Consider the following 26,715-nt stretch of genomic DNA (forward strand, 5'->3'; position numbering starts at 1 on the left):
TTTATGGGGATATTTTATTTCGTTTTCATCACTCATCCGCAGTTTTATGGAGAACTTAAAGTGGCTGCTTGCTGCACCATTGAGCGCCGAAAGTAGCCTCCACGGATACGGATATCTGCAACTTAGTACAAGTATCTCGGTAATTGGCACACGTACGAGTATGCGTACTAGTGAAAACGAATGCGTATACGAATACGAGGCAGAGGCAGAGGCAGAGGCAAAGGAAAAGGCAAAGGCAAACCTCTATGTACGAATTGATTCGGGTTTTTGCACTTTACGGCCATGCTAATAGCGTTTCCATGTTCCACGAACTTGGTAGCTCCACGTCACTGCCAGGCCTGACAGCCCAATGGCCGGGCTCGGTCGAGGCGCATTAGCCGCAATCTCGACCTGAGTCGCAGCTGACAGCTCGACAAACGGATTTCGGGCGGGAACGGGGGCAGGCAGTGGCAATGATTGAGCCCACCCGAGTCAGGGGGAAAGAGGAAAGGGGAGTGCAACATCAATCTATACAATTAAGTGTATCAATTTGTTGAAACCACTTGTCGGCGCATTCGTGCAGAATCTCCGCGCTCGATAAGGGAGTCGGTAATGTGCATCCCCAGCCGCAGGAGCGTAATGGCGATGCCTTGGCGCAGGAGCAGCAGCGGCGCTTGCAAATTGAACGGGTCTTCTTATAGAGGGGCGACACGAGTAGCCGAGTAGAACATTATGGGACAGAAGGCTGCTCAGCTCTATGTAAATGCTCCGTTAAGGCTCCCTCCGGCTGTGCTCGCATGTTGTGGGTTGATAAGCATTTTAGCTCGAACATCCCTGCCTCATCCTCCTCATCATCCGGCGTCCTGCTTCTCGCCCCTTCTTGAAAGCATTCAATGATTTTCCGAGCGATTGCACAGACGCTGATTAAACAGCAGCATCGGAGGCAGCCGCAGCCGCAGCCGCAGCAGCAGGAGCCACAGAACAACAATGGGAGCGAATGACATTACCTAATGCCCCACCGGAGAACGGAGAACGGAGAAAGGAGAAAGAAGAGTTGGGAGCGGAGCAGGGTGTGTATCTAAAAGCGTTGGCCACTTTTCCGCTCATGTGTGGTAATTTTTTTGTTGCTGCGCAGCAGCTTGAAAATGAATTATGTATACATTCCCAGATATCCCATAGAGAAGGGAACGGTATTGATCGGGTGCCAAAAATAAAACGTGCCCCGCCGCGGCGGGGGACTCTAATGTACGAGCGAGTATCTGAGCGCGCGTTTTCGCCTGACTTACCTTTAACGGCACTTAATTGGTTTCCAACCATTTGCTTGGCTATGAAGGCCGCCATCTTGGGGCTGTCGCTTTACGGGCGTGTCTTGATGAGGTCCTGCCCTGTCCTGTTCTTCCTGGAGGGTCGCTGGAGAGTGCACTCCCGGTCCGCGCTGGCCTCTGCGTCTGTAAGGCAGCAAAGAGAAAAAAGAAAATTAAATTGTGATGTGACAGGACGGTCCGCCAAGCTGCCCTGTCACCTGGCCCGGCCTGATACTTTAAGCCGCTTAGCTTAAATGCCGTTGGTAGGATGCCTTTGCAGGCCAACCGCTGACGTTTTCTTTGAAATCGCTTTCGAGATGAGTAAAGAACCACCTTTAACTCCCTCCCGCCCGTTGATATCTTTTTCTCTTTTTCTCGCTTCATTCTGCGTCTGTTTCAGTTTCTGTTGGAGACTCAGTTGATGCCACATCTCCATCAATTGCAGCTGTGCTCCCCTCCCCCTGGTTGTCATTCGGCACGGTCCGCCCCTGATGCTGTACTTAATTCGGGGAAATCTAATATCCCAAGCCTCGGTCCGGGTCCGGGTTTGGGTCCGGATCCGGGTCCTCTAGCACAATAATGCCATAATGAATGTGGGCTCAGTGCCTCCCAGCCAAAAATTTTCAATTTTATTAACGCCGCTGGCGGGGAAGTATCAGCTTCATCTTCAGCAAAGCATCCTGCTGATGCTGATGCTGGTGATGGTGCTAGTCCTGTTTCTGTCTGTGTCTGTGTCTTTGTAACCATGTATTAATATTTGCGCAAATTGGGCTAACGAACTTAAGCTGAAGGCAGCAGGCAGGAGGCAGGAGGCCGCCTGCTTTCTGGCTAGCTGCGCAAATTAAAACAACACCAGCAAACGAGCAACGAAATTAGTTTGACATAAAAAGCATTCGCCAGCGGGCTAAAGTCGGACGGCTGGCAGCTGGCAGGCCTTGCCAGTCCTCTACCACTTTCTGGTTCCAGTCAGTATCTGTGTGGCAGTGTCAGCTGCTGGGCCTTGGCTGGCGCTGCCTCTACTTCAAGCTAATGAATTAAGCTGGGTCTGCAAGGAATTTCCAGATCGGCTCCGACTCCGAGTCCGGGCCCTGTGGCCAGCAGTCAGTCAGCAAACGACGGAATTGTTTATTGGCCAGAGCGTTGGCAGTTTGGAAAATTCACTTTAATCTCCAGCTTCCCAGAAACTGAAAATTTGTAATGGAAAGGGGTCGACGGGTGGACAGTGTGGACAGCTTGTTCCTGCAAGGACGAGCATGCCCGACTTAATATATGTAAATAAAAGCGAAAATTTATGGCATTCGTGCTTTGAATTTTATGGGCAGGTGGCTCAAGGTGTGGCCCTAGCAGAAAAACAGCCCGTTTCCTTCTCCCTCAACAAATGAACAGCCCCGACCGGAAGGCTATCCAATTACGTTTGAAGTTTTTTGATACAACTATGAGAGTCGAAGCCAAAGCTAAAGCCACAGTCAAAGCCAATAAACACGCAAATAAGCTGTGTTCGACTTGTGTTCTACGAGTATTTCACCGCCTGACTTGGCCGGGCCGGGACGGGCCGGGACAGGCGAGAGCCGTTTGGAAAAGGGTCAGTAAATATCAAGTATACGCCGCGCTACCCTTTGCTTTTCTGCTTGTTCAGCAGAATATCAAGTATGCGCAGAGTTGGCTTTAACCTATTTGCTTTGGCTTTGTGGGTCTTGGTGTCGGTGTCAGTGTCGGTGTCGGTGTCGGTGTTGGCTGGGAACAGGGCCAGCTGAGGGCAAACGGAATCGAGTCCAAGTGAAATCGCATATCTCCTTGGGAACTCAGCAGATTGTATAATGAGGTTGCACCACTTTTCCAGCATTAGGCGCGCGTAGGGCACTTCACGCGTGAAAATGTGGAAAAGTTGGCGCAAACATTTGACGTAAAGCGCGTATAAGTTTGGAGCATACTTTGCGCATACTTTGGACACTTCTGGGAAAGGTTGGGCGGCCGCCCGCCCATTCACTCACTCACTTACCTGATTTTAGTTCAGAAAGTATTCCTTTGAGATTGCCGTCGGAGATTCCAGTGTTTGCGCGCGTTGCCGTTGATGCTGCTGTTGGTGCTGTGGCAGGAGGAGCAGAGATTGGAAATCGTTAGCTCTGAAGTGTGTTTGTTTCAAAGAAGTCCGCAGAGAAGAGCGAGCGTTAGACAGACAGGATTTCTGCAAGGCAAAGATAAGCAAAAGGGGGCATCAGGATCTCGATTCACTCGGTCTATTGGCATATCATCTAATTTGAAAATAGTGGACACACAAGTAGCCCCCGCTACTTCATACGGATACGGAGGACCCCGGAGACCCCGAGGACCCCACAATGTTGGTGGCTTTATTGTGACGTCGTTGTCGTTGTTGTTGTCGGTGCCGTTGTCGTTGTCGCTGGCTTTGTTGCCCCTATCGATATTTCTTTATTAGGGTTTCTTTTATGCGAGCGTGCACGTAAGTGCCCATTAGGGGGGTGGCATCCGAGTCGCGGGCTGTGTTCTGGGGGCTGGTGCCTCAGGAAAACAACATTTTTACGTAACACGCACAGCAAACAAATTCGATCCAATACGTTTTTTGAGAACGGAGTGGAGTGTGCCAGAGGACCGAAACTTTTTTCTCTCGCTCGCGCAGCCTTTCGCCACTGATTATTACATAAAGCTGTTCCCACAGTCAACTCATAGCGTAATTGAATTAGCTCGAAAGAATTTATTGCTTATAATTGAATTAGTTTTCCATTTCGGGGGTCGGAACGGAACGGTGGAAGAACGGATTGGCGGTGGGTAGGGGGTTTTTGGGCCACTGTGATCTGTGATGTGTGCGTAGTGGGCTCGCGATTTGCTCCCGATTTGCGTTTTATTTTATTGTTAAGCCTGGGCCTACATCTGTATGTATATGTATACGTATACATATATACAATGTGCAAACATACTCGTACATAATGTACCAGTATGTAATGCACTCACTCACACAGCCACGGTGGAACGCACATGTGCGTGTGTGAGTGTGTGTGCTTGTGTATAGGTGTGTGCTTTTTTAATACTTTTGGTTTTCCACTTTCCGCCCAGGCAGGCCGTGACTATGTTTTATTCGGCGCTTCTTACTTCATGCTATGTTCGCACTCTTCTGCAGCACACTGCCGTGTTCCCTACATGGAAAACTCGGCTCATGCGGCGCCAGAGCCAGACCCAGAGCGGCGACCAGCTGTAGGCTGCTGCGGCGCAGGCAGCGCAGTCGGCGCTAGCGCCAGTTCCAGTGCCGTTCCCCTCTGCCTCCCTAGAATCCAATAATTGAGTCGAAAGCACTCAACGCCAGAGCGAAGCTTTTGAGCTCGTTTGAGCGTTTCTTGTGTCGTGTTTCTGGTTCCTCTTGTTGAGTGAGAGAGAGAGCCATTCGCCGCCCTGCTCTGACGCAAGGAAAGCGGGTACGGGTACGGTACGCGAATTACGCTCATATAAAGGTAAAGCGCTCCGAGCATCAGCACATCTCTGCTTTTGTTGCTGTTCTCGATGCCATGCCTGCTTTTATGTAATGGCCGCTGGCGCTGACTTTTTGCCTTTTTGTTCGACTAATAATATATTTATCTGCATTTACTTTTTGTCTATTACATAATTTTGTCATTCTCTTCAGCCCCACTCCCCTGTCCAATCTCAATCTCTCTTGCTCTCCCACTCTCTTGACTTTTTGACTTTGAAATACAGCGTTGCCCACATCTGTGCGCCGGCGCCTGCGCCCGGAGTGGCCACAGGAAATACGATATTGATTCGTGCCTGGGCTCTGTTCTGCTCTGGCTATGGCTCTGCTCTGCTCTGCTTCTGCTCTCGCTTTCTCGCTGTCGGGCCGTCTACGCTCGTGATTTGGCCAAGAGGCCAAAACGCTCTGATAATATGCTGCCTGTCCCTGTTATCGCTTTGTTTTCCCTGCTGTTTTACCGTATGGGGCATATGCTAACGAGTTGTGGAAGACCATTATCATCATCGCTGCCACCACCAGACCCACACCCAGCCCGCTCCACATCGGAACTCCCACACTCCCACATACACATACACATACACATCCCACATCCACAACCAACGACATCGTCTTTGGCTTTGTTCGTTTGTCAGCTGCCTTTATAGTTTGTTTGCATATGGGGAGCTCTGTAGCCCAACTCTGGGCAGACATCCATCCACAACTTTTGCGTAGCGTCGGAAGCGCACAGCTTGAAAGAAGGAAATTGCAAAGTTCTGGCCACGTCCGCCTGTCCACCCGTCCAACCGTCCACCAATCCGCCCGTCCGGTGGTCTGTGGTCGGCATTTAGCCGTGACAAGTGCATCAATTGCCTTGAAGCGATCTCGCAAAGCAGCCTCGTACTTCCTCCATTTCTAATTAGTGTGATACAAATCCAGGCTTTCCCGTGCCAGCAGCAGTGGCTCGACTATATTGTTTTCCACTCAAACAATTATAGTTTCCTACCAATTCGCAGGCCTTCATCTTCATCCCAACGCAATGGGTATACAATACATACCTATAGATACATATATGTATATGTATGTACATATGTTTGTATGGATGTATGTATACTTAAATATATTTATGTGGATTGTTCTGGCTTTGTTGCTTTCTGCTGTGGAACTGGAACTGGATTTGCTCCGCTTTTTATATACCAATCAATTATATTTCTCGCCAGTGCTCGCTGCGCTGCGCTGCGCGATTTAACTTTTCCTCCACAAATTGCTTATTACTCCCGCTCCCACGGAGCTGATGGACGGACGCTCCCTGCTTAAGATGAACGTCACGTCCTGGCCACCACGGCATTGCTGTCTCTGGGGTAATACACGGAGTGCGGCAGTACGGGAGTGGCATCGGAAGCGGAGAATGGGTACGGATTGGGCTGTGGGTATGGGCATAGTCAAGGGTATGGGTATGGGTATGGGTATGGATATATACAGGAAAAGCGACAGAACGCGAAACAGCACTCGAAGTAACATCATTTTTTTTCCCTCTGATAGCACCAGGGAAATGTGATTAGAAATTTTCACCTCCAACTACTGGCGGTACAACGCGTCGCACCAGGGGGCTTACCTACAACCGTCGAAGGCACCGTAAAACTACAAATATTTCGTATATTCCTCCAATAGGCACTAGGCTCGCGGAACTACAGCAACGTCACACTGAAGGAGAGTTCGGCCACGAGGCATACACACCGAAAAATGTTTGCTCTGCTGCTGCTGCCTCTGCCTCGGCTCTGTCGCTTTTCCTGGTGCAAAACTACACGAAACTGCCGAAAACGTACAGCGAAATGCCAAACTGTTAGCCAGTGTAAATTTTTGTGGCAATAACATTCAAAACGAGAGACAGAGAGACAGCGCGAGAGAGAGAGAAAGAGAGCAGGCCAAGCATACGGGACCAGAGAGGCAGAGATAGAGAGCGAGAGAGAGAGAGAGAGAGACAAAGGGACGGAGATGCAGAGAGCAAGATTTGGGCCCACTTCTGTCAGTTTTGACAGCCGACCCCCCAAAAAAAGGAAAGCTTGCTGGCCAAAAGCTTGCAGCCAAATAGCCAGCTAATAACAAACTTTTCCCTCATGTAACTGCAAGTGTGGACGTAAGTGTAGTTGCAAGTGTATCTGCTGGATGCGGGCCACTGCCGCATACTCATATGAGGGGTTCTCGGGGTTCTCGGGGCTTGATAAGCAAATTGCTTCATGCTCGTACGTCGACTACGGATGGATGCTCGCACGGATATGCGTACAGGAACCGGCGACAGGCGTTGGGTTCGCTAATTTCTGGCTCCTTGTGCGCTGCCCTTATGGGGCTGTTCCGCTTGTAAACCTCACGCACCAGCCGGAAGATATCGAGTGTAAGCGGGGCGCTGATAAGGCAGCCGACTAGTAGCATGCCCTCTTGCTGCCACTCGACTCGCAAGGAGAATCCGCCCTGCTGCTCGGAGGGCCATTGTCGCCTCTGCTGCACATTAACGTACAAATTTGCACGTTTGTACAGGAGTGCGACGTTCCCGAATTCTTGTGGGTGTGTGCGTGCACAGGGCGTATGCGTAATATATATAAATTATTTAATTAAGCCATAGACGTCATCATGCGGTGCCGGAGCCCATTATTTTGATTAAAATCAAACCCATTTCGCTTTATGCCACCTGTTTGGGTGCTCCGCCGTCGCCACCTCCTCCTTGTCTTCCTCGATTCCGGAGAGCTCGCTAAGGCGCTCCACATCGTCTATTGGTTTGGTTATGATTATTTTTGGCACTGCCTTCCGCTCTTCTTTCCGTCCTTCTTTCCATTGTTCATCCCGTCCTCAGCAGTCGGCAGGCAAATTGGGCGCATTTGGCGCATGGCAGCCGTTTCCAGCTTATTTGGGCCCTAATGACAGCCGGGAGACCCATTCGCCTGGAGATTTCCGTAGCGTAGACAGCAAGAGAACGCATTCTTTTTGTGAGACAATCACCGAAACTGAGATGCCCTTGGGGGACAATTGGACAAAAATTGTCCCATCCTATCATCAGGTGTTCCTGGGAACAACTATCTCAATAAAAGTAAAAATACAGTATGTACTCGTATTCCTCAGCCAAAATGAATGCAAAAGGAACATATTTGATATCAAACATTTTTCCATTTAACTCCACGTGCAAAACATTCCGACAATCGTAAAACGTTACGTTACTGCTTTATGAAATGAAGTCTGCAGATATGTACAGCAAATACTTATATATTCTTCGGCTTTAAAGCGGCGGGGTGTTCTTTTTAGAGGGCTGAGCTTTACGTTTCTAAAGGCTGGTGGAACAAGCAGTTGTTTGATCTCAGGGCAAAGAGTGCCCAGTAAGTCAAGATCAATGAAGGAAGTAAAACGTTTGCATTGCTGGACCTTTGCGTCACCAGCAAGGACTGTGGTCCATTTAAAGGGAATATGTAGGAGGATGCACCTGATGCACTAGGAAACATTTTCATTGATAGTTTATCTCGCCCGTCATCGGAGTATAGGGCTTTCCTGATCCAAATGTATTCATTGAACACCATTCCGGATGGCTAACTTGGTATTGCCTTGGAGATTGGATGCTTTATCTTGGTCGGACTGAATACATTGGGTTGTCTCGAGTTTTTAAAGGCCGTAAAAGAGCCTTTTGAAACGGCTCTTTATTACGAGCGTATTATGAATCGTTCTCCTTATTTCGAGTTGCCAGCTACAGGACGATGCTAATATTATATTTCCCCTGATCCCCTGTCACAAAATAATGATATTGAATACCTCCGTCTCCGCTCCGGGGCGCTCCACTCCTCCCCTCTCCTCTCCGTCCCCGTGGAAGGCTCTTGCGGTCGTTTTCAATCAATGAGGATTCAACAGCAGCCGCCGCAAAGATGACAACCGAACTTCACTTCACCCACAGACAATGCCAGCTCGAAGTCCCGGCAAAAGCACAAGCACAAGGCACAAGCACAAGCCCGGCGGGATGAGATGAGGCTTTTGCGAGTAAGTTGAGACGAAGTGGCGGCACAGCGGCATGGGGGCGTGGGCGTATGACTGGCAGAGTGGCTTAATTTAAAACGGTTTCATGTTGTGATTTTGACAAATGATAATTTTTTGCATGTGTATGTGCCAGCCTTTGTGCCTGACAATTCCGGCGGGCCCCTACTCCGGCTGCCGCTACGAGTAAGATACTAGTATCTCTGTGTTGGTCGGAGTCCGTGTCCCTGTGGCGGTCGATGAGTTGGCACAATGCGCCGGGCAGATAAATACCCGAGTCTCCGACACAAATTTCCGGAGTCATCACCGCACGGAGTGTGTCAAAGGCTCGTTAAGTAACACACAGTCAAACCCCAACCCAAGGACACAAAAGTTTCAGTTTCAGTACATCAAAAACTATGTAACCAAGGGAACCCACCCATGCATTGATCCAGGCCATCCACCGCACCAGCACAACCACTTCATCCACAGTGGCAATATCAGCACATCGGACGCAAACAAAAAGAGTCGTCTGCCAGGGACAGGCGAACGAACGGGCCCGGATCAGGCAATCAGCAATCAACAGCCCCATCTTCATCCCCATTCCCATCCCAATCCTCATCCCGTCACCAGCGACATTGCACCCATTTATTGATTTAACAAAAATCCCAAATCCTCTCGACCGAGCTGGCCCCCGCCCAAGGGGTTTTCGTAACCATTGCCGTTGCCATGGCTTTTGGTTGTTGGCTGTTGGCGCTGCCATTGCTATGGGCGTGGAAGGGATAGGAGGCTTAGCCGGCATGTGGCAAGCAAAGCCAATAAGGCTGGCAAATTGGCTAAATGTGTATAAACGGCTTGCAGCATGTCCGAAAACACATTCAACAATAGACAGTCGCAGAAGCAAAGCGATACAAGTTTTGAAAGTCAGCTGGGACCGATTCCGAACTTCAATCCAGCGACTGAGTCCAGTCTAGAGCCACGGTGGCCGGGCTTTGAGCCCCGAATTTTGCAGCAGACGATCAACAGCGTGGTTCTGGATTGGGCGCCACTCCAAAATGCATTGGTTTACAGCGTCGAGAAGTACCACAGGCGGCACGGCTGGCGGCAGGTGCAATGGAGCAGCAGCTCCCCCACAGAGATACCCAATCTGGAGGAGAACTTTGGACACCGACTGCGCATAAGAGCGCTGAAAATCTCTGAGGATGGCCGCTGCTACGTGACTTTAGCCATCTCAACGGATGTGATTGTAAATATACTAAAGTCGGGACTGGGAGTTTTCCCATTCCCATTCCCACTTCGATTTCCATTTCCAGCTCGTGGCAAAGATGTTTTTTCGGCGAAAGCATACTTGCAGAATGAGAAAAACGCAACAATTGTCAATAGCGGAAGCGTTTTAGTAACGGATACTTTTAATGCTTCTTATTGCTTTTTATTTTTAGGCCTGCACGGAGGCAGCGCTGCCCTCCACCAACTGCTTGAACCGTGCTATCCGAAAGGGGCAGCAGTTCCTGGTGAAGCGCATGCTGCGGCGTCGACCGAGCCTAATAGAATACCCCGCCCCAAATGGCTTTCTTCCGCTGGCCAACGCCATCATGCAGGGCGAGATGTGCATCATAGATGTGCTGCTCTCGGCAGGCTGCAGCGTGCATCTGGGCAACCCGGGCAACGGACGGACGCCGCTCCACGTTGGTGCCTGCCAGAGTGCTCTTATGCGACAGTCGCACACTGACAGCCTTGTCCTGTTTTCGTTGCAGTTGGCTTTTTTCTACGGACACCTGCCCTCGGCGCGCATCCTGCTGAACAAAAAGGCGCGGCTGGAGGCAACGGACTGCAACGGCATGACGCCCGCCCACTGCGCCGTCGACGCTAATCAGATAGAAATGGTGAGGTTCGCCCTGGAGTCGGGGGCAAACCTGGAGGCTCGGGACTCTTGCGGCTGGACTCTGCTTATGCACGGGGGTACGTCCAGAGGGGCTGTATCCAATGGTATTTTAACTTGGTTTTCGGTTTCAGTGGTTATGGACGCGGGCCTGGAGCTCATCAAACTCCTTGTTACCCACGGGGCGGATCTGGCGGCTTTGGATGGCGTCGGCAAATCCTGCAGCGACTTGGCAAAACTTTATCGCAGGGAGGAGGCTCGGGATTACTTTGACAAGGTGCAAAAGTTTAGGGTGGAAAAGGCAGCCGCGACCGCAGAAGCGGCGGCAAAGGAACAGCCCCTCGAACAAGCTGCAAAAAGGGATTTCCGCGAATAGTGGTAGGAAGGAAGAACCGACTAATGAGAGAGCTTTAAGACCCGCAGAGTAAAAGGCTATATCATTACAAAGTATATTATAACAGGCGGAAGCCATGAGTTTTCTTACTGCTACTCGCAGCATAAAGCCATGGGAAAATATGAGTTTGTGATACAATTGATTCGGAATCGGAATAGGGATAATTACAATTAGTTGGCTAGTTGGTCAGACGCAACTGGAAACTTCAGTCTGATAGCCACACGAGTAGCTATTGATGAAGTCTTCGTTCTGCTTAAGACCCAAGTAGAACAGCGATTCAGCCAGATTCTTGCCAAACTCACAGAAATTTTGTGCGTAGAGCGTGAAGAATAAACGTTTGTTGTTTAGGTGGTACTTCTTTAGTATAGTGTCCTCGTGGTCGTAGATCTCCCGGTGCGTCGTTAAGGAGGTAATCCAGTCGCTATAGTCATGCCACGCGTAGCGGAAGCTCTTCAGGTAGATTACAGCCAGCACCCGGGCCTCGTCCAGCACATTGACGAACTGCGGCAGCTTGAGGCACTCAACTTCCTCCCGGAATCGCGTAAAGTCGCGCTGCCGCTCGGTGCTGTTGAAGAGTGTCATGTAGAGGTGGACGGTGAAGGTGGGGTAGAAGTAGGACATGGGCTTGTTGCTGCTCTGGAACAGGTACAGGCTCCAGTCCAGCATGGTTCTCTGCACTCCCAGCTCGTAGGTGGAGTTTCTCTTGCGATGCTGCTCCAGGTTCCGGATGTTGTGCTCATAGCTTTCGCGGTAGATGCGCAGGGCCTTGTACTCCCGGTTGAGGTCGCCGGAGTGGAAGTAGATGCCGGGGGTGCGGAACTTCTCCTTGTACGTGGCCAGTTTGCCGAGAATGGGATGCGAGTCCGAGCGAAAGATCTTCTTCGACCTGGCGACGAAGCGGTCCAGGACATCCAGGAAGTCGCGCAGCTCGTGGCTGTTGGCCACATTCTTGGTTATTATGAATCCGAAGAGCGGCTTGAAAAACTCAAATGTCTCGCGATAGCAGTCTTCCAGAGAGCGCAGGGTGTTGCAAGAGATGAAGAAGTCCATCAGCTTCTGCTTCGCCTCGAACTGCTCGGGGTCGTTCTGCAGCTGGGTCAGCAGCTGGATGAGTTCAGTTGTCCGTGGCATGTGCCCTACGGAGATAGGTATGGGTATGTTGGTATGCGTATTCGTACTGCTCGATAATTCGACTGCTCTACTACCTACCCATAATCGAAAAAAGGGGTCGATTACGACTGCACACGTAGTCGAAATAGCTGTCGCAGGCGTATATCTCCGGGTTGATCGAGTCCCCGATCCGAATGGCCAGATCGTTGAGCTCCTTTATGCGCAGCTCCGACAGATGCCGCACATAGCCAACCTGCGCTTGCGCTGTGCCCAACCACACACAGAAAAGTAGGGCAAATGCAGCTCCCAACCCCAACGACTTCATTCTTTGTTGCGTCTTTCTTCAATCGCGTCCTCGAAGGCACTGAGAGCGAGCTCTGGACTGAAGCCCATCCGAGCCACTGGCATTGATACCACTCATCTACGTCCCTTGCCATTACCCAGACTCAAGCGTCGAGACATTTCTCTGAGTGCCCGGTACGCGAGTACCCAAGAAAATATATACAGATAATACATATTAATGCACGAAACATGAGTCTGAATAGCGGGTATCTTAAAGTCGGTATTAAATACTGTAATATAGCGTTCCGATTTGTTTTCAAAATTTTGTGCGTCCATGTGGCGATAAGCAAGCCAAGTCATATCAGTGAACTGCTCTCCCGCTGCTATTAATTGTTCTTTATTTAATTGAAATTCGTTGTGTAGTCCAGCTTTAAGAGTCCGCCCTGGCCTTAGCGTACACATCAGTTCGGCGCTGCTGGTGAATGGGAATCTGGCGACGCACTTGCTCAACCATGTCAAAGTCTACGGGGGATAAAGTACGTATACTCTGCTGTGTTGCGGCCAGGCCTTCCGCATGTAATGACCGAACTCACCGATTCGCTCAACAATGAACTCGCATCCCTCGCCCGCCTCCCGCTGCACACGGGCCCAGGGGTCCACGATCATCGAATGGCCGTAGGCCACATATCCCGACATATTATCCCTGGCGGGCGAGCAGGTGACAACGAAAAGCTGATTGTCCGTGGCCCTGGCGCGCTGCAGAAGCTCCCAATGCATGGGTCCCTGGCATATGCAGAAGGCGGATGGATAGACCAGCATAGAGCAACCTTGAGGGAAATGCATGCATATCACATCCACGCACCACTGCCATACGGCGTATGGACTAAAGTCTCACCCAAATTGCGGTAGATCCGAGCCAGTTCCTCGAAGCGTTTGTCGTGGCAAATCCCAATGCCGACCTTGTGCTGGCCAATCTTCACTACCGTCAGCTCTGAGCCAGCCGTTAAGGCAGCCCCTTCATCGAACTGCACGCCTCCACCGTGAGCGGCCTCAATGTTCATGGTGAACAGATGAATCTGCCAGGGTCTCAGTAAGTCACTGGGCTGCCTAGATACGAGAGCTCGCGAAGGCTTACCTTGCGATGCCTGCCGATGAGGCTGCCGTTGGGCGCCCACACGGTGCAGGTGTTGTACAGTTTTCCTGCCTCGCGCTCCACGATGCTGCCCCCAATTATGTAGAGACCCAACTGCAGGGCGAGGCGCGACAGCGCTCGGCATGTGGCCCCATCTGGTATCGACTCGGCGTATTTGGCAAAGTACTCTACCCCGTACGGCGCGTTGAAACTCTCCGGCAGGACGGCCAGCTGCAGCTCCGGATTTTCCGCCTTCAGCTGTGTAATGCCCTCCACCGCTCGACGTACGTTCAATGACACATCAGCGCCCACGGGCAATTGCAACAGTGCGAGAGTGAGATCTGCAAGAATTCCAATGGAGCTTATAAGAGATTCTTGGGCTTGGTCAAATCTGTCCCACTGCTGGTCATCTGAAGTGCTGAATGCTGGACTGACAATGGATGATATTCAAATGTGGCTCTGAACTGACGCGCAGCTCTTTATACCAACGTCGAATGCCCCTCTGGATTACGTTTACATAACCCTATAGTATGTAGACGTTGCATTTAATATTTGTAGTAGCCAGCACAAAATATAGGGAATTGGTTATCTTCTTTCGTCTCGTGAGACCCCCTAGTGATATTTCGAACGATCAAGCTTTAGCCGCTCTTAAGGTTGGATCAAAGCCATAGCCGCTCTTAAGTCTGAACGCCCACGAACACATACAAGCGACGGACAGTGGGAAGCATAGACGGCAATCGTACGATTGCACAGTTAAGCTATGCTGTGCATTAGACGATCGTTGTATGCTGCTGCGAATGTTCTGGATCATACGATTGCACAGTTAGTAAAAAGCTCAAAAGCTCTGCTGCACTGGCTACTCAGTCCATCGTCTATTACTGCTTTGAACAATATAAGAAAGTTGATCGATCTGTAAAGACGTGATAATTTCCGAGTGCGAGCAACATACATATTGCACACACATATATATAGTGCTATCCGGAAAATATATATATTTCCACAAATATATGCTGGAAGCATATAGTTACAAGTGCCGTACAGTTCAGTGGTCAGTGAATGACAAGAATTTAGTGCAGATATATTTGGGAAAAGAGGTATGTTTTCATATTAGTGCCGTGCACGTGCTGACATAACCTATGTTGCAGGGAGGTGTACCTAAGCTGCCCCATCGCGGTATAGTCTCGAGAAGACTACCCTGGGAGCTGGCTTAGGCGAACAGTTGTCGAGGTTTCTCCAACTCCATCCATAATTCATCTTTTCTGGACCTTATATTGCCACCAAGTCGGAATCTCCAAAGATCCAAGTGGAACAGATCAGCCTTAATCGCAAGAATATTTAGTGCTGCTCAGACATAAATAACTAAATACAAGCTTGGCGGAAGATTCGTCAGTACGGCCCGGAACCATGTACATCGCACCTGTTGACCTCTAACCAACTTCAGGCGGTCAACAGTCTACAAAGCAGCAGCACAGGATCGAGTTTTGTCCAATTTACATTTAATTCATTATCAAGTTCCAACGCATGAACATCAGCAGTTTAACGTAATGTAACTGAAACTTTATTAACACCCCTCTTTGATGTTACGCGCGTACATACCTACATACATATGTGCATATGCACACTAAATTGTCTTCGTTTGCTACCTTTTGGTTCAATTTTCGCGATAGAGCATAACAATTAAATTTCTGTCTGTATTATGAAAACCAAAACAACTGACTGATGACTATGCGACGGTGTTTGTAGCGTAATTGTATTGTATACATTATATATTTATGATTTCCATATTTTAAACAGCTGCGGTCAACATCTACGACATCATTGGGCCCAACGATCAGCGTAAGACAATAACGCCGGAGTGAGTAATTATGTACAGCAAAAAGTAGTTTGGTCAAAAGAGCCTATTAACTTGAAAGTGTAGATATGCATACAGTGTATAATGATTCAAACCCGTCTGCTCAGTGTGTATAATGCACCCCAGTCTGATCTAGCTTTTGTTTACGATTTCGATTCTTATTCTCTCGTTTATATATATATATATATCTATACCCTAATGTTTTTCATGCTTTAAAATAATGAATTTATAACTAAACTTATATGATAATTAGGATTAAGGAAATATTACCCACAAATTAGAAGCTAAGTCAATTGTTGTGTTTCTACAACTGCAACGTAATGAATATTGAAATTGAAGTCTCACATTATATTAAAATATGAATCTTTTTGGATTGAAATGAATCTTTAAAATCATAAAAATGGCCTGTCGAGTATCCGTGCCAGGATCTTATAAAATGTGGTAAACCTTAGTAAAGGATTCATCAAGGGACAATGCAAGAACTCGAACGCATTGTCATGGTAGGGTGGGTACAGAAGAGAGGGGCAATCAACACCTAGGTTCTCTCTAAATAGAAATGGTTCAGTAGGGCTTTTATTTGGCGTGTCGGCGCTATCAGTATTTCAGTTTACTTTGTTTTTGTATAATCACTTATAGTTTCCCGTAAAGTGCACTATTTAAATGTAGTGGAGTACGATAGTACAATTAGGCGAGGAAGAACCCCGACCATCCGGCGAGCTAGACCCGAGCCTAGCAAGAGTGCACACGACCAACCCTATTTGTACGCCGTCCTTAAGTCAGTCATGGTCATCTGCTGATACCGAGGGCCTATATATCTGTTTACATATATATATATTTAAACTCTGGTACACTACACATTTATGGCGCCCAACGTGGGGCCAGGCAACTTGCCTTAGAATCTAAAACCAATTCAGAGCCGATATTAAAATTTGGATTTATAGTGTCTTACTATATAGGCCGTTTATTTTAATAAGACAAGCAAATCTTGCCTTGGTTCTCCAAGCTCAACCGGTAATACATCAAAATTTCAACGACACATTTTCTTTTGCAAAATATTGCACAAAGGTTAAAGATTTCAAAATTTATACTTTGACTCGGTTTTCGGATTTAGCAACTGCAATTCATTTTATTTCGGATTGGTTGACCAAAACAGACCTACAGTATCGAATTGTGAGTATCAGAGACAGTTATGCAATATCATACAGTGATCAGAATAAACAGGAATTGTTTTAGGATTTAGCGGTTCCAATTCAGTTTATTTTGGATTGATCGACCAAAGCAAACCTGCTTTTTCACTTTAGGCATCTTGAGTTATTCGGATTTACAATTTTATATTGCCAAATCGCGATAGTTGTCCAATGATTCAGTGCACGAGGTCATTAACTGATAATTAGTCCATATTAACGAAAATAGAAAAGCCTACTGAAACCAAATAGATATTTCGTAAGTATTCTGGCATGTGGGAAAGACAGACATTATTATTACAATTAATACCTTCTTATATAATTCCTTTTTATTATTTTTTTTTTTCTTTAATTCCTTAAATATTGTCTGATATACAATGGCTGTAAGGCGAAGTACAGATGACATAACAACTGCGTTGCAGGAAGCAGAACCATTTTGTGGAATTTGCAACGAAGTATTGGGAACTAGTGAGATTATAGCCAACACCCCGTGTAGACACAAATTCCATAAACTTTGTATTTTGGAACAGATTAGGACAAACCCAAAATGTCCCACCTGTTCATTAGATTGTTCTGCTCTGGCACTAACATTCTCTAACAACCCGTTGTTAGCCGAGCTTAACGCCGAAGGAACACGACCAACTAGTGCTAACGAATCTTTCAGCACAATAGACGGAACGTCTAATCGACCTAAAAAGGGCCAAAAGTTTATTAGAAGGGGTATGAATACGAGAGCAACTCAACGATCCAGGTTAGATCGCTCACTAACAGAAACTGAAACCAACAACACAACCCTTCCAATAACCTCTCAAGTGGAAATCGCTAACTACGTCCAGTCTGCTGTAAGCCTTCAACAGGCTCAGTTAATGGAACAACTAACTTCATTTTTAAGCAAAACAATTGAATCTTCGATTCAAAGTCAATTAGCGTCACTCCAGCTGACGCAACCAGAACATATCTCTCCCGATGTTTCCGGTGACAATAACATTAACCAAACAAATAACGTGGGTATCGGTCAAGCACGAGATAGTCACGCAGAAGTTCTTTTAGATTTTTCAAGAGCGAGTGCAAATCGAAGTAATTCGAGCTCACACGTAGCACCAGCAAAAGTTTCCAGTATAATGCAGAATTGGCGCATTAAATTCGATGGTTCAAAAACTTGCATGAGGATGGATGAGTTTATTTATCGAGTACGTTCTCTAACGCAACAAAATCTTTATAACAATTATCAATTGCTTTGTGATCACTTGTATCTTTTATTCGCGGGAAAAGCTAGTGATTGGTACTGGAAATTCCATCGAAATTACCCAAACTTTAATTGGGATACGTTTTGTATAGAGTTTAGAAGAAGATTTGAAGATGTTGAGACCGACTATGATATCTGGGAAAAGATTAGGAAACGTCGTCAGGGCGAAAACGAATCCTTCGATGACTTTCAATATGCTATCGAAGATCTCGTGGATAGGCTTCAAAATTCGGTTACAGAAGAAGATGTTGTGAATCTACTTATTAGAAATTCCAAGCCCACTCTTCACCACGAGCTTCTTCACTTAAAGATTGCCAATAGATCGTTATTACGACGAGAGGTACGTAAGCACGAGCAGTTTTATAACGATATAAGATCGGTCAAGCAAAGGACTCTTCGCTCATACGTATCGGAATTGTCAGGTCCAGACGATAGCGAGCAGCTATTCGATGACTTGGTCGAGCATAATGAAGTGTGTCAAATACAACGTCGTACTTCACAGTCAGTTCCAACTTGCTGGAACTGTGACAACAAAGGTCATAAATTTGACGATTGTGTAGGTCCTCGTAAGATCTTTTGCTACGGGTGTGGAACAAAAGATACTTACAAACCGGTATGTCCCAAATGTAACCCTCCGGGAAACCGGCAGAAGGATGTGTTAAACAACAACAAGCAGACACATCCTTAGAAAAAAGTTTGCAAGAATCACCTACTAGTTTAACGAACGACCAAAGTTTAAGGGAGCCTAAGATCAGCTCACAAACAGTAGAGGAAACCCTGCCTACGGCATATCATTTTTCATTTACTCCTTTACCTGAAAGGGAAGCAAATTATATTACAACGCGTAAGAAAATTTTTGATAAGATAGATAGTTTTAAATTTGTAAGAAAGCCCAAACGTTCAACTAAACGTTTGAGACAATTTAGGGAGATGAGTCTCAAGAGAACGCATCATGGAAACTTTGGGTTCCGTCAGGGTTAATTACGAACGTATTATATCAAGCTCATGACGCCCCTAGCTCCGCACATTGTGGGATGAGTAAAACCATAGAGAAGCTTAAAAGATATTTATTCTGGCCTCGCATGGTTAGCCAGACGCGCAAGTACATATCTGAATGCACCGTTTGTCGCACGACCAAGAGTCCGAATATGATTCTTAGACCTCCTATGGGTAAACCATTCACTTCGGATAGGCCGTTTCAGAAATTATACATAGATCTCTTAGGACCATACCCCCGCACAAAAAAGGGAAACATAGGATTGCTCATAGTTGTTGATCACAATACTAAGTTCCATTTTCTGTGTCCCTTGAAGAAATTTACAGCCCCTAAGATCTGTGAATATCTGGAAGGGTCTCTCTTTTATACATTTGGGGTGCCAGAAGTCATCTTGTCAGACAATGGATCCCAATTTAAATCTAGCTACTTTCAGGCATTTTTAAATAGCTTCGGTATAACACAAAAATGCACAGCTATTTATTCACCGCAAGCGAATGCCAGCGAGCGACTGAACAGATCCGTGATAGCTGCGATACGAGCTTATATCGGTAACGAACATTCCAATTGGGACTGTAACCTAAATGCCATTAGTGGTTCATTGAGATCTACCTTACATAGGAGTACAGGGTATTCTCCATATTTTCTAGCATTTGGTCAAAACATGATGTTGAATGGGAAGGATTACGCACTCTTGCGTAAACTAGACCTTTTGAACGACGATACTAGAATGGAGAACCCCGATTCCTTGCAGCTAATCCGGCAACAGGCTAAAGCGAATGTCAATAAGGCACACGAAGAAAATTCGCATAGATACAATTTGCGCTGCCGTGATACACAATTAAAGATTGGAGATTTGGTATATGCTAGAAATTTCACACAAAGTAGTGCTATAAAAAAGTTTAGTTCTAAACTAGCCCTTGTGTTCATTCCCGCTCAGGTAATTAAAAAGCGAAGTCCGTACTATTACGAATTGGTCGATGGGAACAAGAAATATCTCGGTGTGTATCATCTGAAAGACATTCAAATCAGGAAATAATCTCTCCTAATCAAGTTCTTCAGATAATTATTCGTCGAGCAGGTCTTGTATAATTATCTGTGGTGTAGTAGCCAGCACAAAATATAGGGAATTGGTTATCTTCTTTCGTCTCGTGAGACCCCCTAGTGATATTTCGAACGATCAAGCTTTAGCCGCTCTTAAGGTTGGATCAAAGCCATAGCCGCTCTTAAGTCTGAACGCCCACGAACACATACAAGCGACGGACAGTGGGAAGCATAGACGGCAATCGTACGATTGCACAGTTAAGCTATGCTGTGCATTAGACGATCGTTGTATGCTGCTGCGAATGTTCTGGATCATACGATTGCACAGTTAGTAAAAAGCTCAAAAGCTCTGCTGCACTGGCTACTCAGTCCATCGTCTATTACTGCTTTGAACAATATAAGAAAGTTGATCGATCTGTAAAGACGTGATAATTTCCGAGTGCGAGCAACATACATATTGCACACACATATATATAGTGCTATCCGGAAAATATATATATTTCCACAAATATATGCTGGAAGCATATAGTTACAAGTGCCGTACAGTTCAGTGGTCAGTGAATGACAAGAATTTAGTGCAGATATATTTGGGAAAAGAGGTATGTTTTCATATTAGTGCCGTGCACGTGCTGACATAACCTATGTTGCAGGGAGGTGTACCTAAGCTGCCCCATCGCGGTATAGTCTCGAGAAGACTACCCTGGGAGCTGGCTTAGGCGAACAGTTGTCGAGGTTTCTCCAACTCCATCCATAATTCATCTTTTCTGGACCTTATATTGCCACCAAGTCGGAATCTCCAAAGATCCAAGTGGAACAGATCAGCCTTAATCGCAAGAATATTTAGTGCTGCTCAGACATAAATAACTAAATACAAGCTTGGCGGAAGATTCGTCAGTACGGCCCGGAACCATGTACATCGCACCTGTTGACCTCTAACCAACTTCAGGCGGTCAACAGTCTACAAAGCAGCAGCACAGGATCGAGTTTTGTCCAATTTACATTTAATTCATTATCAAGTTCCAACGCATGAACATCAGCAGTTTAACGTAATGTAACTGAAACTTTATTAACACCCCTCTTTGATGTTACGCGCGTACATACCTACATACATATGTGCATATGCACACTAAATTGTCTTCGTTTGCTACCTTTTGGTTCAATTTTCGCGATAGAGCATAACAATTAAATTTCTGTCTGTATTATGAAAACCAAAACAACTGACTGATGACTATGCGACGGTGTTTGTAGCGTAATTGTATTGTATACATTATATATTTATGATTTCCATATTTTAAACAGCTGCGGTCAACATCTACGACATCATTGGGCCCAACGATCAGCGTAAGACAATAACGCCGGAGTGAGTAATTATGTACAGCAAAAAGTAGTTTGGTCAAAAGAGCCTATTAACTTGAAAGTGTAGATATGCATACAGTGTATAATGATTCAAACCCGTCTGCTCAGTGTGTATAATGCACCCCAGTCTGATCTAGCTTTTGTTTACGATTTCGATTCTTATTCTCTCGTTTATATATATATATATATCTATACCCTAATGTTTTTCATGCTTTAAAATAATGAATTTATAACTAAACTTATATGATAATTAGGATTAAGGAAATATTACCCACAAATTAGAAGCTAAGTCAATTGTTGTGTTTCTACAACTGCAACGTAATGAATATTGAAATTGAAGTCTCACATTATATTAAAATATGAATCTTTTTGGATTGAAATGAATCTTTAAAATCATAAAAATGGCCTGTCGAGTATCCGTGCCAGGATCTTATAAAATGTGGTAAACCTTAGTAAAGGATTCATCAAGGGACAATGCAAGAACTCGAACGCATTGTCATGGTAGGGTGGGTACAGAAGAGAGGGGCAATCAACACCTAGGTTCTCTCTAAATAGAAATGGTTCAGTAGGGCTTTTATTTGGCGTGTCGGCGCTATCAGTATTTCAGTTTACTTTGTTTTTGTATAATCACTTATAGTTTCCCGTAAAGTGCACTATTTAAATGTAGTGGAGTACGATAGTACAATTAGGCGAGGAAGAACCCCGACCATCCGGCGAGCTAGACCCGAGCCTAGCAAGAGTGCACACGACCAACCCTATTTGTACGCCGTCCTTAAGTCAGTCATGGTCATCTGCTGATACCGAGGGCCTATATATCTGTTTACATATATATATATTTAAACTCTGGTACACTACATATTTTACAAACGACAACAACCGATAAGAACCTTGTGCATATATGTACTACTGAGTGTATTGGCTTCCGAACTGAATCATTCGGTTTTCTAGATTGTGCACCGCTCGATTATACACACTCGTATTATACCATATGCAAGTTTAAAAATAATTATTGGGAATAAGGTTGGATCAGGTTCGTTACACTCGAATACTTATTAGTTCTATTAGATGAAGATTAAACGTAAATAACAATAGCCTCGTGGTTCTTATTGACCGGCAATTATTCAATGGATTTGATCAGAGTTATAAACGATAAGGCAGCCCTACAAATCTGTAAAAAGAAGAAAGTGACCATGAAACTGACTTCAGCGGACTTCAAATCATTACCGCAAGAAAATTTCCCAGGGAAGCCTCATAGAACCCAGCCTTAATGAGCAGGTCCCGCTGGGATCGCAATATGATGAATGCCAAGGATCTGCGCAGCTTCGGGGCTGCCTGATACCAGTTGGAGAGCTGGACGGCAACATCGACCCGATGACTCTGTAATACAGCGACTACTATTACCACGTAACCAGGAAGGAAGACTATCTTTGCGGTACCTCGACTTTAATGATTTCTCCGCCATAGCAATATATGAATAATTGCAGCATGATGGACCCCAAAAATGATAGGTACACCAAGAGGGCCATAATCGAGTCCATGTTCTGCAAGTAGACAGCTCCGAAATGGTCTCCGATATATAGAAGTGCACATCTTTCGACTTACCGTCACAAGCTGATATATGATGACGCCGACCAGCAGCGATGTTATAAAGAACTGTCCGAACACTATGGGCATATACATCACACGTAGGCGCTTGGATAGGGACAACAACCGTACATGATAGTCCACCAAGTCTTTAAGGGCCTTTCGGAACTCATGTTCGGACTGAGAAAAGTCCGTAGTTTGGATGTCGCGCTGCAAGGTCTGAAAGTGTGCTCGCAGATTAATGGCAAACGAAATAAAAAGCCCATCTACGGCAGAAGCGTACGACACCACGACGATGGTAACCAGCAAAATATACACGAAGCCGATTTCGTATCCGGGACTATCCACATAGTTGAATGGGAGCCTGCCGGGAATGGGAGGCGAATTTTGCAAATGATATGATGCAATTATATGTCCACCGAGTAGTCACTCTACATACTCGGTTCTACTTACCTCAAGGGCATGGGCAACTCCCTAACATATGTTGTGCCACGCCAGCTGTTGGCTATAATCTTCAGAATTGGCGACACCATGAAGTACAGTCCTGTGGCGGCACAGGATGTGCAGTATGCCCGGCCCAGCAGGGAGGCCAACTTGTTTGCCTCGGCCACGTAGCCGTATCCGTCTCCGTCTCGAATATTCCGACTCGCTGTCAAAAGTTTGCGGCTTCATTAGGAGCAGATTGCGCATAAATTAATATCTCATTATATTTACATTGCTGATGCATTTGCCTGAAGCTCTGGATCATTCGCCAAAAGTCCTGCTTGTACACGAGAAAAGTGGCTATTTTGAAGAGCGTCAGCAAGTTGGTGAGGAGAACACTCATGCCGGCTGTAGCCAGCTCCATGTCATTGCGGTGGTACACCACGTTGTGGATCAGGGGGTACTGCGCTGATGCTGCAAAGAGCAGTGAGACAACGTGCTTCAGGCTCAAGGCCCCCCCGCCGGAGCTGGAGCCGGAGCCGGAGCCGGAGCTATCCGGCTCGTGACTGTGTCCCATCGCTCTTAGGCAGTATTCCTGTAGCTTGAAGATATGAGCCATGACTTGCGCTATTAGATAAGCCAATGGTTCGCCCCGTTATACGTACATGTTATATATACTCCAACCGAACGTTGGAATATCTTAATTACCCTACTTACTACTTAATTATTTGTTTTGCCAGCGACTCCCTCAGGTTTCAACTAATAACTATAATTGCCGCGGTACGAGTATCGATGAAATGTTGACATGATAATTGTGACAACCACTTTTGATTAAAAAATTGGTCCTCTGACGGCAGTCATTTTGTCATCAGCGCTGTAAATCACACTCCTATCTTCTTAGATGTCAAACGTTATTGGTAATACTTGCTTTTACCAAAGCATTTGACACGGTTAATTCAGCTTTAAGTATTATTATTATTAAGTATTAAGTATTTAACTGAAAGAAGACAAGAAATATCATGTGAGAAATTCGTCGTTAAGGTTCAGTTCAGCTTAATAATGAGAGTCCTCTCTCGGGCTCTTGACGGCTCTCTTTTACGACTGCTCTCGCACTCTACCGATCTGCTCTCTCGCTATCGGGATAGGGGACTCGAGTGTATGGATTGATCCAGCTAAATGTAAAGATACATACCAGATAGATACCAGATACACTCAAACTAATGATGGTTAATGGACAGACAGACATGGCTACATCGAATCGGCTATTGATGCTGATCAAGAACATCATTTATGGGGTCGGAAACGCTTACTTTTGGGTGTTACACACATCCAATGTAACCACAAATTTAATATACCCTAAAATGAAATAAACTAAACTGCGTACTTGTACCATTTTGTATGTGTCTTCTACGTCACCATTTACCGGAGTTCCACTTGGATATGCACTATTATCTTCCATCCATGACCTCAATCGCCATGATGACTAAGGTATTTTTTGCAAAGACGAATTCGAGGTAATCTCGCTATGGATACATTTTTGGAGTGAAGCAATTTTGAAGTAATTATAATTTTGATTCGGTTGAGTGATGAGGCTTTAAGAGGCAGGTTCTCTTTTCCATTGAAAGTCAGCGGCTAAATTCAACAACGATTTCAGTTTATTATTAACAACAATTTTTAGAAAGGGCATAGGGTTTGATTTGAAATTCCTTGCTCAGCTCAACTGCTTAGAAATTGGGCGGCAGATAGGCATTGCCTGTGTGCGACGAGCCTGTGGAGCCAGAGGAAATGATCTGGCCAGCTCCGGTGCCGGTAAGACCGCCGGCCTCGGCGTGTCCATCATTTCCGCCCAAGGCGCCAATGACAGAGGTCACGGGGGCCACACCCTCGTCGGTCAGCTGGCTGCTGCCTCCCAAAGCGTCGTATTGGGCCTGGATCTGCTGCTGCGCATGGGCTGCCTCCTCCTGGGTCTTGTACTTGATGAAGAAGACCTCTGGTTTGCTGGTGGAGCTGGCCTGCTCAACGACTTCGGCCTGGACGTCGCTCTCGCCCTTCTTGCTCAGGACATAGATGACGGTCTTTTCCTCGTTGGAGGCTGGGCTGATCTTGATGGTCTTCTTGTTGTTCCGCTGCGGCGACTTGATGAACACAACGTTGTAGTTGCGCTTGGGCACGCCGACGGTGATGTGGCGCTCCTTATAATCCTCTGCCTCCTCCGGGGCCGAATGGATGTAGAAGCGCTTGGACACGATAGCCTGCTGCTGCTGCTGCTGCTGCTGCTGCACCTGCTGCACCTGCTGGACCTGCTGGACCTGCTGCTGGTGGTGCACAGCCGGCTGCTGGAAGAAGGTCTGCTGCTGCACGGGAGCGGGCTGCGCGCTGCCCTGGAAGAAGGCGGCCCCGCCACTGGCGGTGCTGACTCCGCCGAAGCCGGATGGGCCAGGATTGTAGTTGTACCCTTGGGGCGCAGCCAGCGCCATGGCGGAAAGGCACAAGACCTAATGAGTAACAAGAGAAGAAAGGTTTTAGTCCGTTAATTAGCCGCAGTCCTTCGTGTCATCCCCATCTGCCGTTTGCCGTCTGCCGTATGCCATCTTACAATGAATCCACGCATTTCTGGGCTTGGTTGAGCTGGTCGAGTGGGACTAGGAGGATGGATGTATAGCTTCCTTAGTTGTTCGCTGTGAACTGTATGACTTATGCGCTGCTCGCTCGGCTTTTATACATCACCCGCAATTTCCAGCTCCGACGCCACTCCGGCACTCGAAGACTTAATAGGTGAAGTTCAGCAAAGATTCGAGGCAGAGCGCCCCAGAAAGAGTCGCGGTCGGTGTCGGTGTCGGGGTATGAGCCAAAGCTGCCAAAAAGAGCACACACAGCACACAGCATCAATTTGTTGCATGTTCATTGTATTTGTCTTAGTTCGCTTTCCTCCCATCTTCCATCTTTCATCTTCCATCGTCCATACGGCTCTTCTTCTTGTTCGCCATTTACCTTCGTGGCTCGTCGGATCCCTCATTAAATGGCGAGACTTGCTGTAGTTGCTGGCAATACATACAAATACATGGCCAATTAGCGTGGTTCCCCTAGCCGGGTCTTTGTTGGAGAGCTTAATTGTTAGCCCCGATCCCTCGATGCCTCGATCCCTCGTCGCCCCGACGCTGCCCACTGCTGTTGCCATTACGCTCCGGCCTTTGGCAACCGCTGCACAGCGCATCGATTAAAGTTATTAAAAGTGAAATTGCAAACAAACATTTAATCAATTTAAGTCAATCGTGGAGTCAAAGCTAGAAATGGTAACGCTCACCCACCACTGACGAGTCAATCATGAATCTCGGTTTCCTGTCCCATAGCAGCTCCCCCATTTGGCCCATCTTCGGCTTCAGCCGCCGCCGCATTGTCAGGCTTAATTAATGACCCGCCGAGCCGAATATTTGCTTGTGTTTTTCTTGCCGATCGTTTCTTCATCAGCTGCAACGCAGTCCATTTATCATGTCTAGCGGTTGGCCCCAACTTT

General features: G+C 46.7%; 6 protein-coding genes across 13 annotated transcripts in view; 1 reads left to right on the forward strand and 5 right to left on the reverse strand.

Annotated features, from left to right (window-relative positions):
* The window catches only part of LOC108156807 (complexin), a 28,956-nt gene extending 22,488 nt beyond the window's left edge, over positions 1-6,468 (reverse strand). For 3 of the 7 annotated variants that reach the window (XM_033388937.1, XM_017288500.2, XM_017288499.2), the window contains exons 1-3: positions 4,328-4,430; positions 3,283-3,468; positions 1,266-1,427 (exon numbers count right to left, since the gene is read on the reverse strand). In XM_033388937.1, the coding sequence (XP_033244828.1) occupies positions 1,266-1,320 (55 nt within the window). In that variant the 5' untranslated portion in view covers positions 1,321-1,427; positions 3,283-3,468; positions 4,328-4,430. Of the gene's footprint in view, positions 1-1,265; positions 1,428-3,282; positions 3,469-4,327; positions 4,478-6,349 lie in introns of those variants that run through there. The other 4 variants (XM_033388938.1, XM_017288496.2, XM_017288497.2 and 1 more) reach the window with 4 other exon arrangements.
* A 1,150-nt stretch (positions 6,469-7,618) lies between these two features.
* LOC108156806 (ankyrin repeat and protein kinase domain-containing protein 1) lies at positions 7,619-11,052 on the forward strand. 2 transcript variants are annotated; one of them, XM_017288493.2, is made up of 4 exons: positions 8,826-9,967; positions 10,161-10,406; positions 10,476-10,680; positions 10,735-11,052. In XM_017288493.2, exons 1-4 carry the CDS (start codon positions 9,584-9,586, stop codon positions 10,974-10,976), a joined length of 1,077 nt encoding a protein of 358 aa, XP_017143982.1. In that variant the 5' UTR covers positions 8,826-9,583; the 3' UTR covers positions 10,977-11,052. The 2 variants fall into 2 exon arrangements, with proteins under 2 accessions (XP_033245641.1, XP_017143982.1); XM_033389750.1 differs by having other exon boundaries at positions 7,619-9,967; positions 10,161-10,680.
* LOC108156805 lies at positions 11,027-12,513 on the reverse strand. Its single transcript, XM_017288492.2, has 2 exons — positions 12,204-12,513; positions 11,027-12,130 (listed from the first exon to the last, which is right to left on the reverse strand). The coding sequence occupies exons 1-2, from the start codon at positions 12,427-12,429 to the stop codon at positions 11,181-11,183; spliced, it is 1,176 nt and encodes a 391-aa protein (XP_017143981.1). The 5' UTR covers positions 12,430-12,513; the 3' UTR covers positions 11,027-11,180.
* Positions 12,514-12,761: 248 nt separating this feature from the next.
* LOC108154366 (omega-amidase NIT2-like) lies at positions 12,762-14,027 on the reverse strand. Its single transcript, XM_017284631.2, has 5 exons — positions 13,919-14,027; positions 13,522-13,859; positions 13,282-13,462; positions 12,980-13,213; positions 12,762-12,908 (listed from the first exon to the last, which is right to left on the reverse strand). Exons 1-5 carry the CDS (start codon positions 13,926-13,928, stop codon positions 12,817-12,819), a joined length of 855 nt encoding a protein of 284 aa, XP_017140120.1. The 5' UTR covers positions 13,929-14,027; the 3' UTR covers positions 12,762-12,816.
* Positions 14,028-22,045: 8,018 nt separating this feature from the next.
* Positions 22,046-23,830, reverse strand: LOC108154459 (odorant receptor 82a). Its single transcript, XM_017284731.2, has 6 exons — positions 23,493-23,830; positions 23,232-23,427; positions 22,797-23,142; positions 22,631-22,735; positions 22,419-22,571; positions 22,046-22,362 (listed from the first exon to the last, which is right to left on the reverse strand). The coding sequence occupies exons 1-6, from the start codon at positions 23,818-23,820 to the stop codon at positions 22,312-22,314; spliced, it is 1,179 nt and encodes a 392-aa protein (XP_017140220.1). The 5' UTR covers positions 23,821-23,830; the 3' UTR covers positions 22,046-22,311.
* Positions 23,831-24,534: 704 nt separating this feature from the next.
* Positions 24,535-25,947, reverse strand: LOC108154573. Its single transcript, XM_017284873.2, has 4 exons — positions 25,798-25,947; positions 25,511-25,696; positions 24,625-25,474; positions 24,535-24,572 (listed from the first exon to the last, which is right to left on the reverse strand). The coding sequence occupies exons 1-3, from the start codon at positions 25,810-25,812 to the stop codon at positions 24,926-24,928; spliced, it is 750 nt and encodes a 249-aa protein (XP_017140362.1). The 5' UTR covers positions 25,813-25,947; the 3' UTR covers positions 24,535-24,572; positions 24,625-24,925.
* Positions 25,948-26,715: the final 768 nt, after the last annotated feature.

Source organism: Drosophila miranda, chromosome 2 (assembly GCF_003369915.1).
Source record: "Drosophila miranda strain MSH22 chromosome 2, D.miranda_PacBio2.1, whole genome shotgun sequence".
Classification (NCBI taxonomy): domain Eukaryota; kingdom Metazoa; phylum Arthropoda; class Insecta; order Diptera; family Drosophilidae; genus Drosophila; species Drosophila miranda.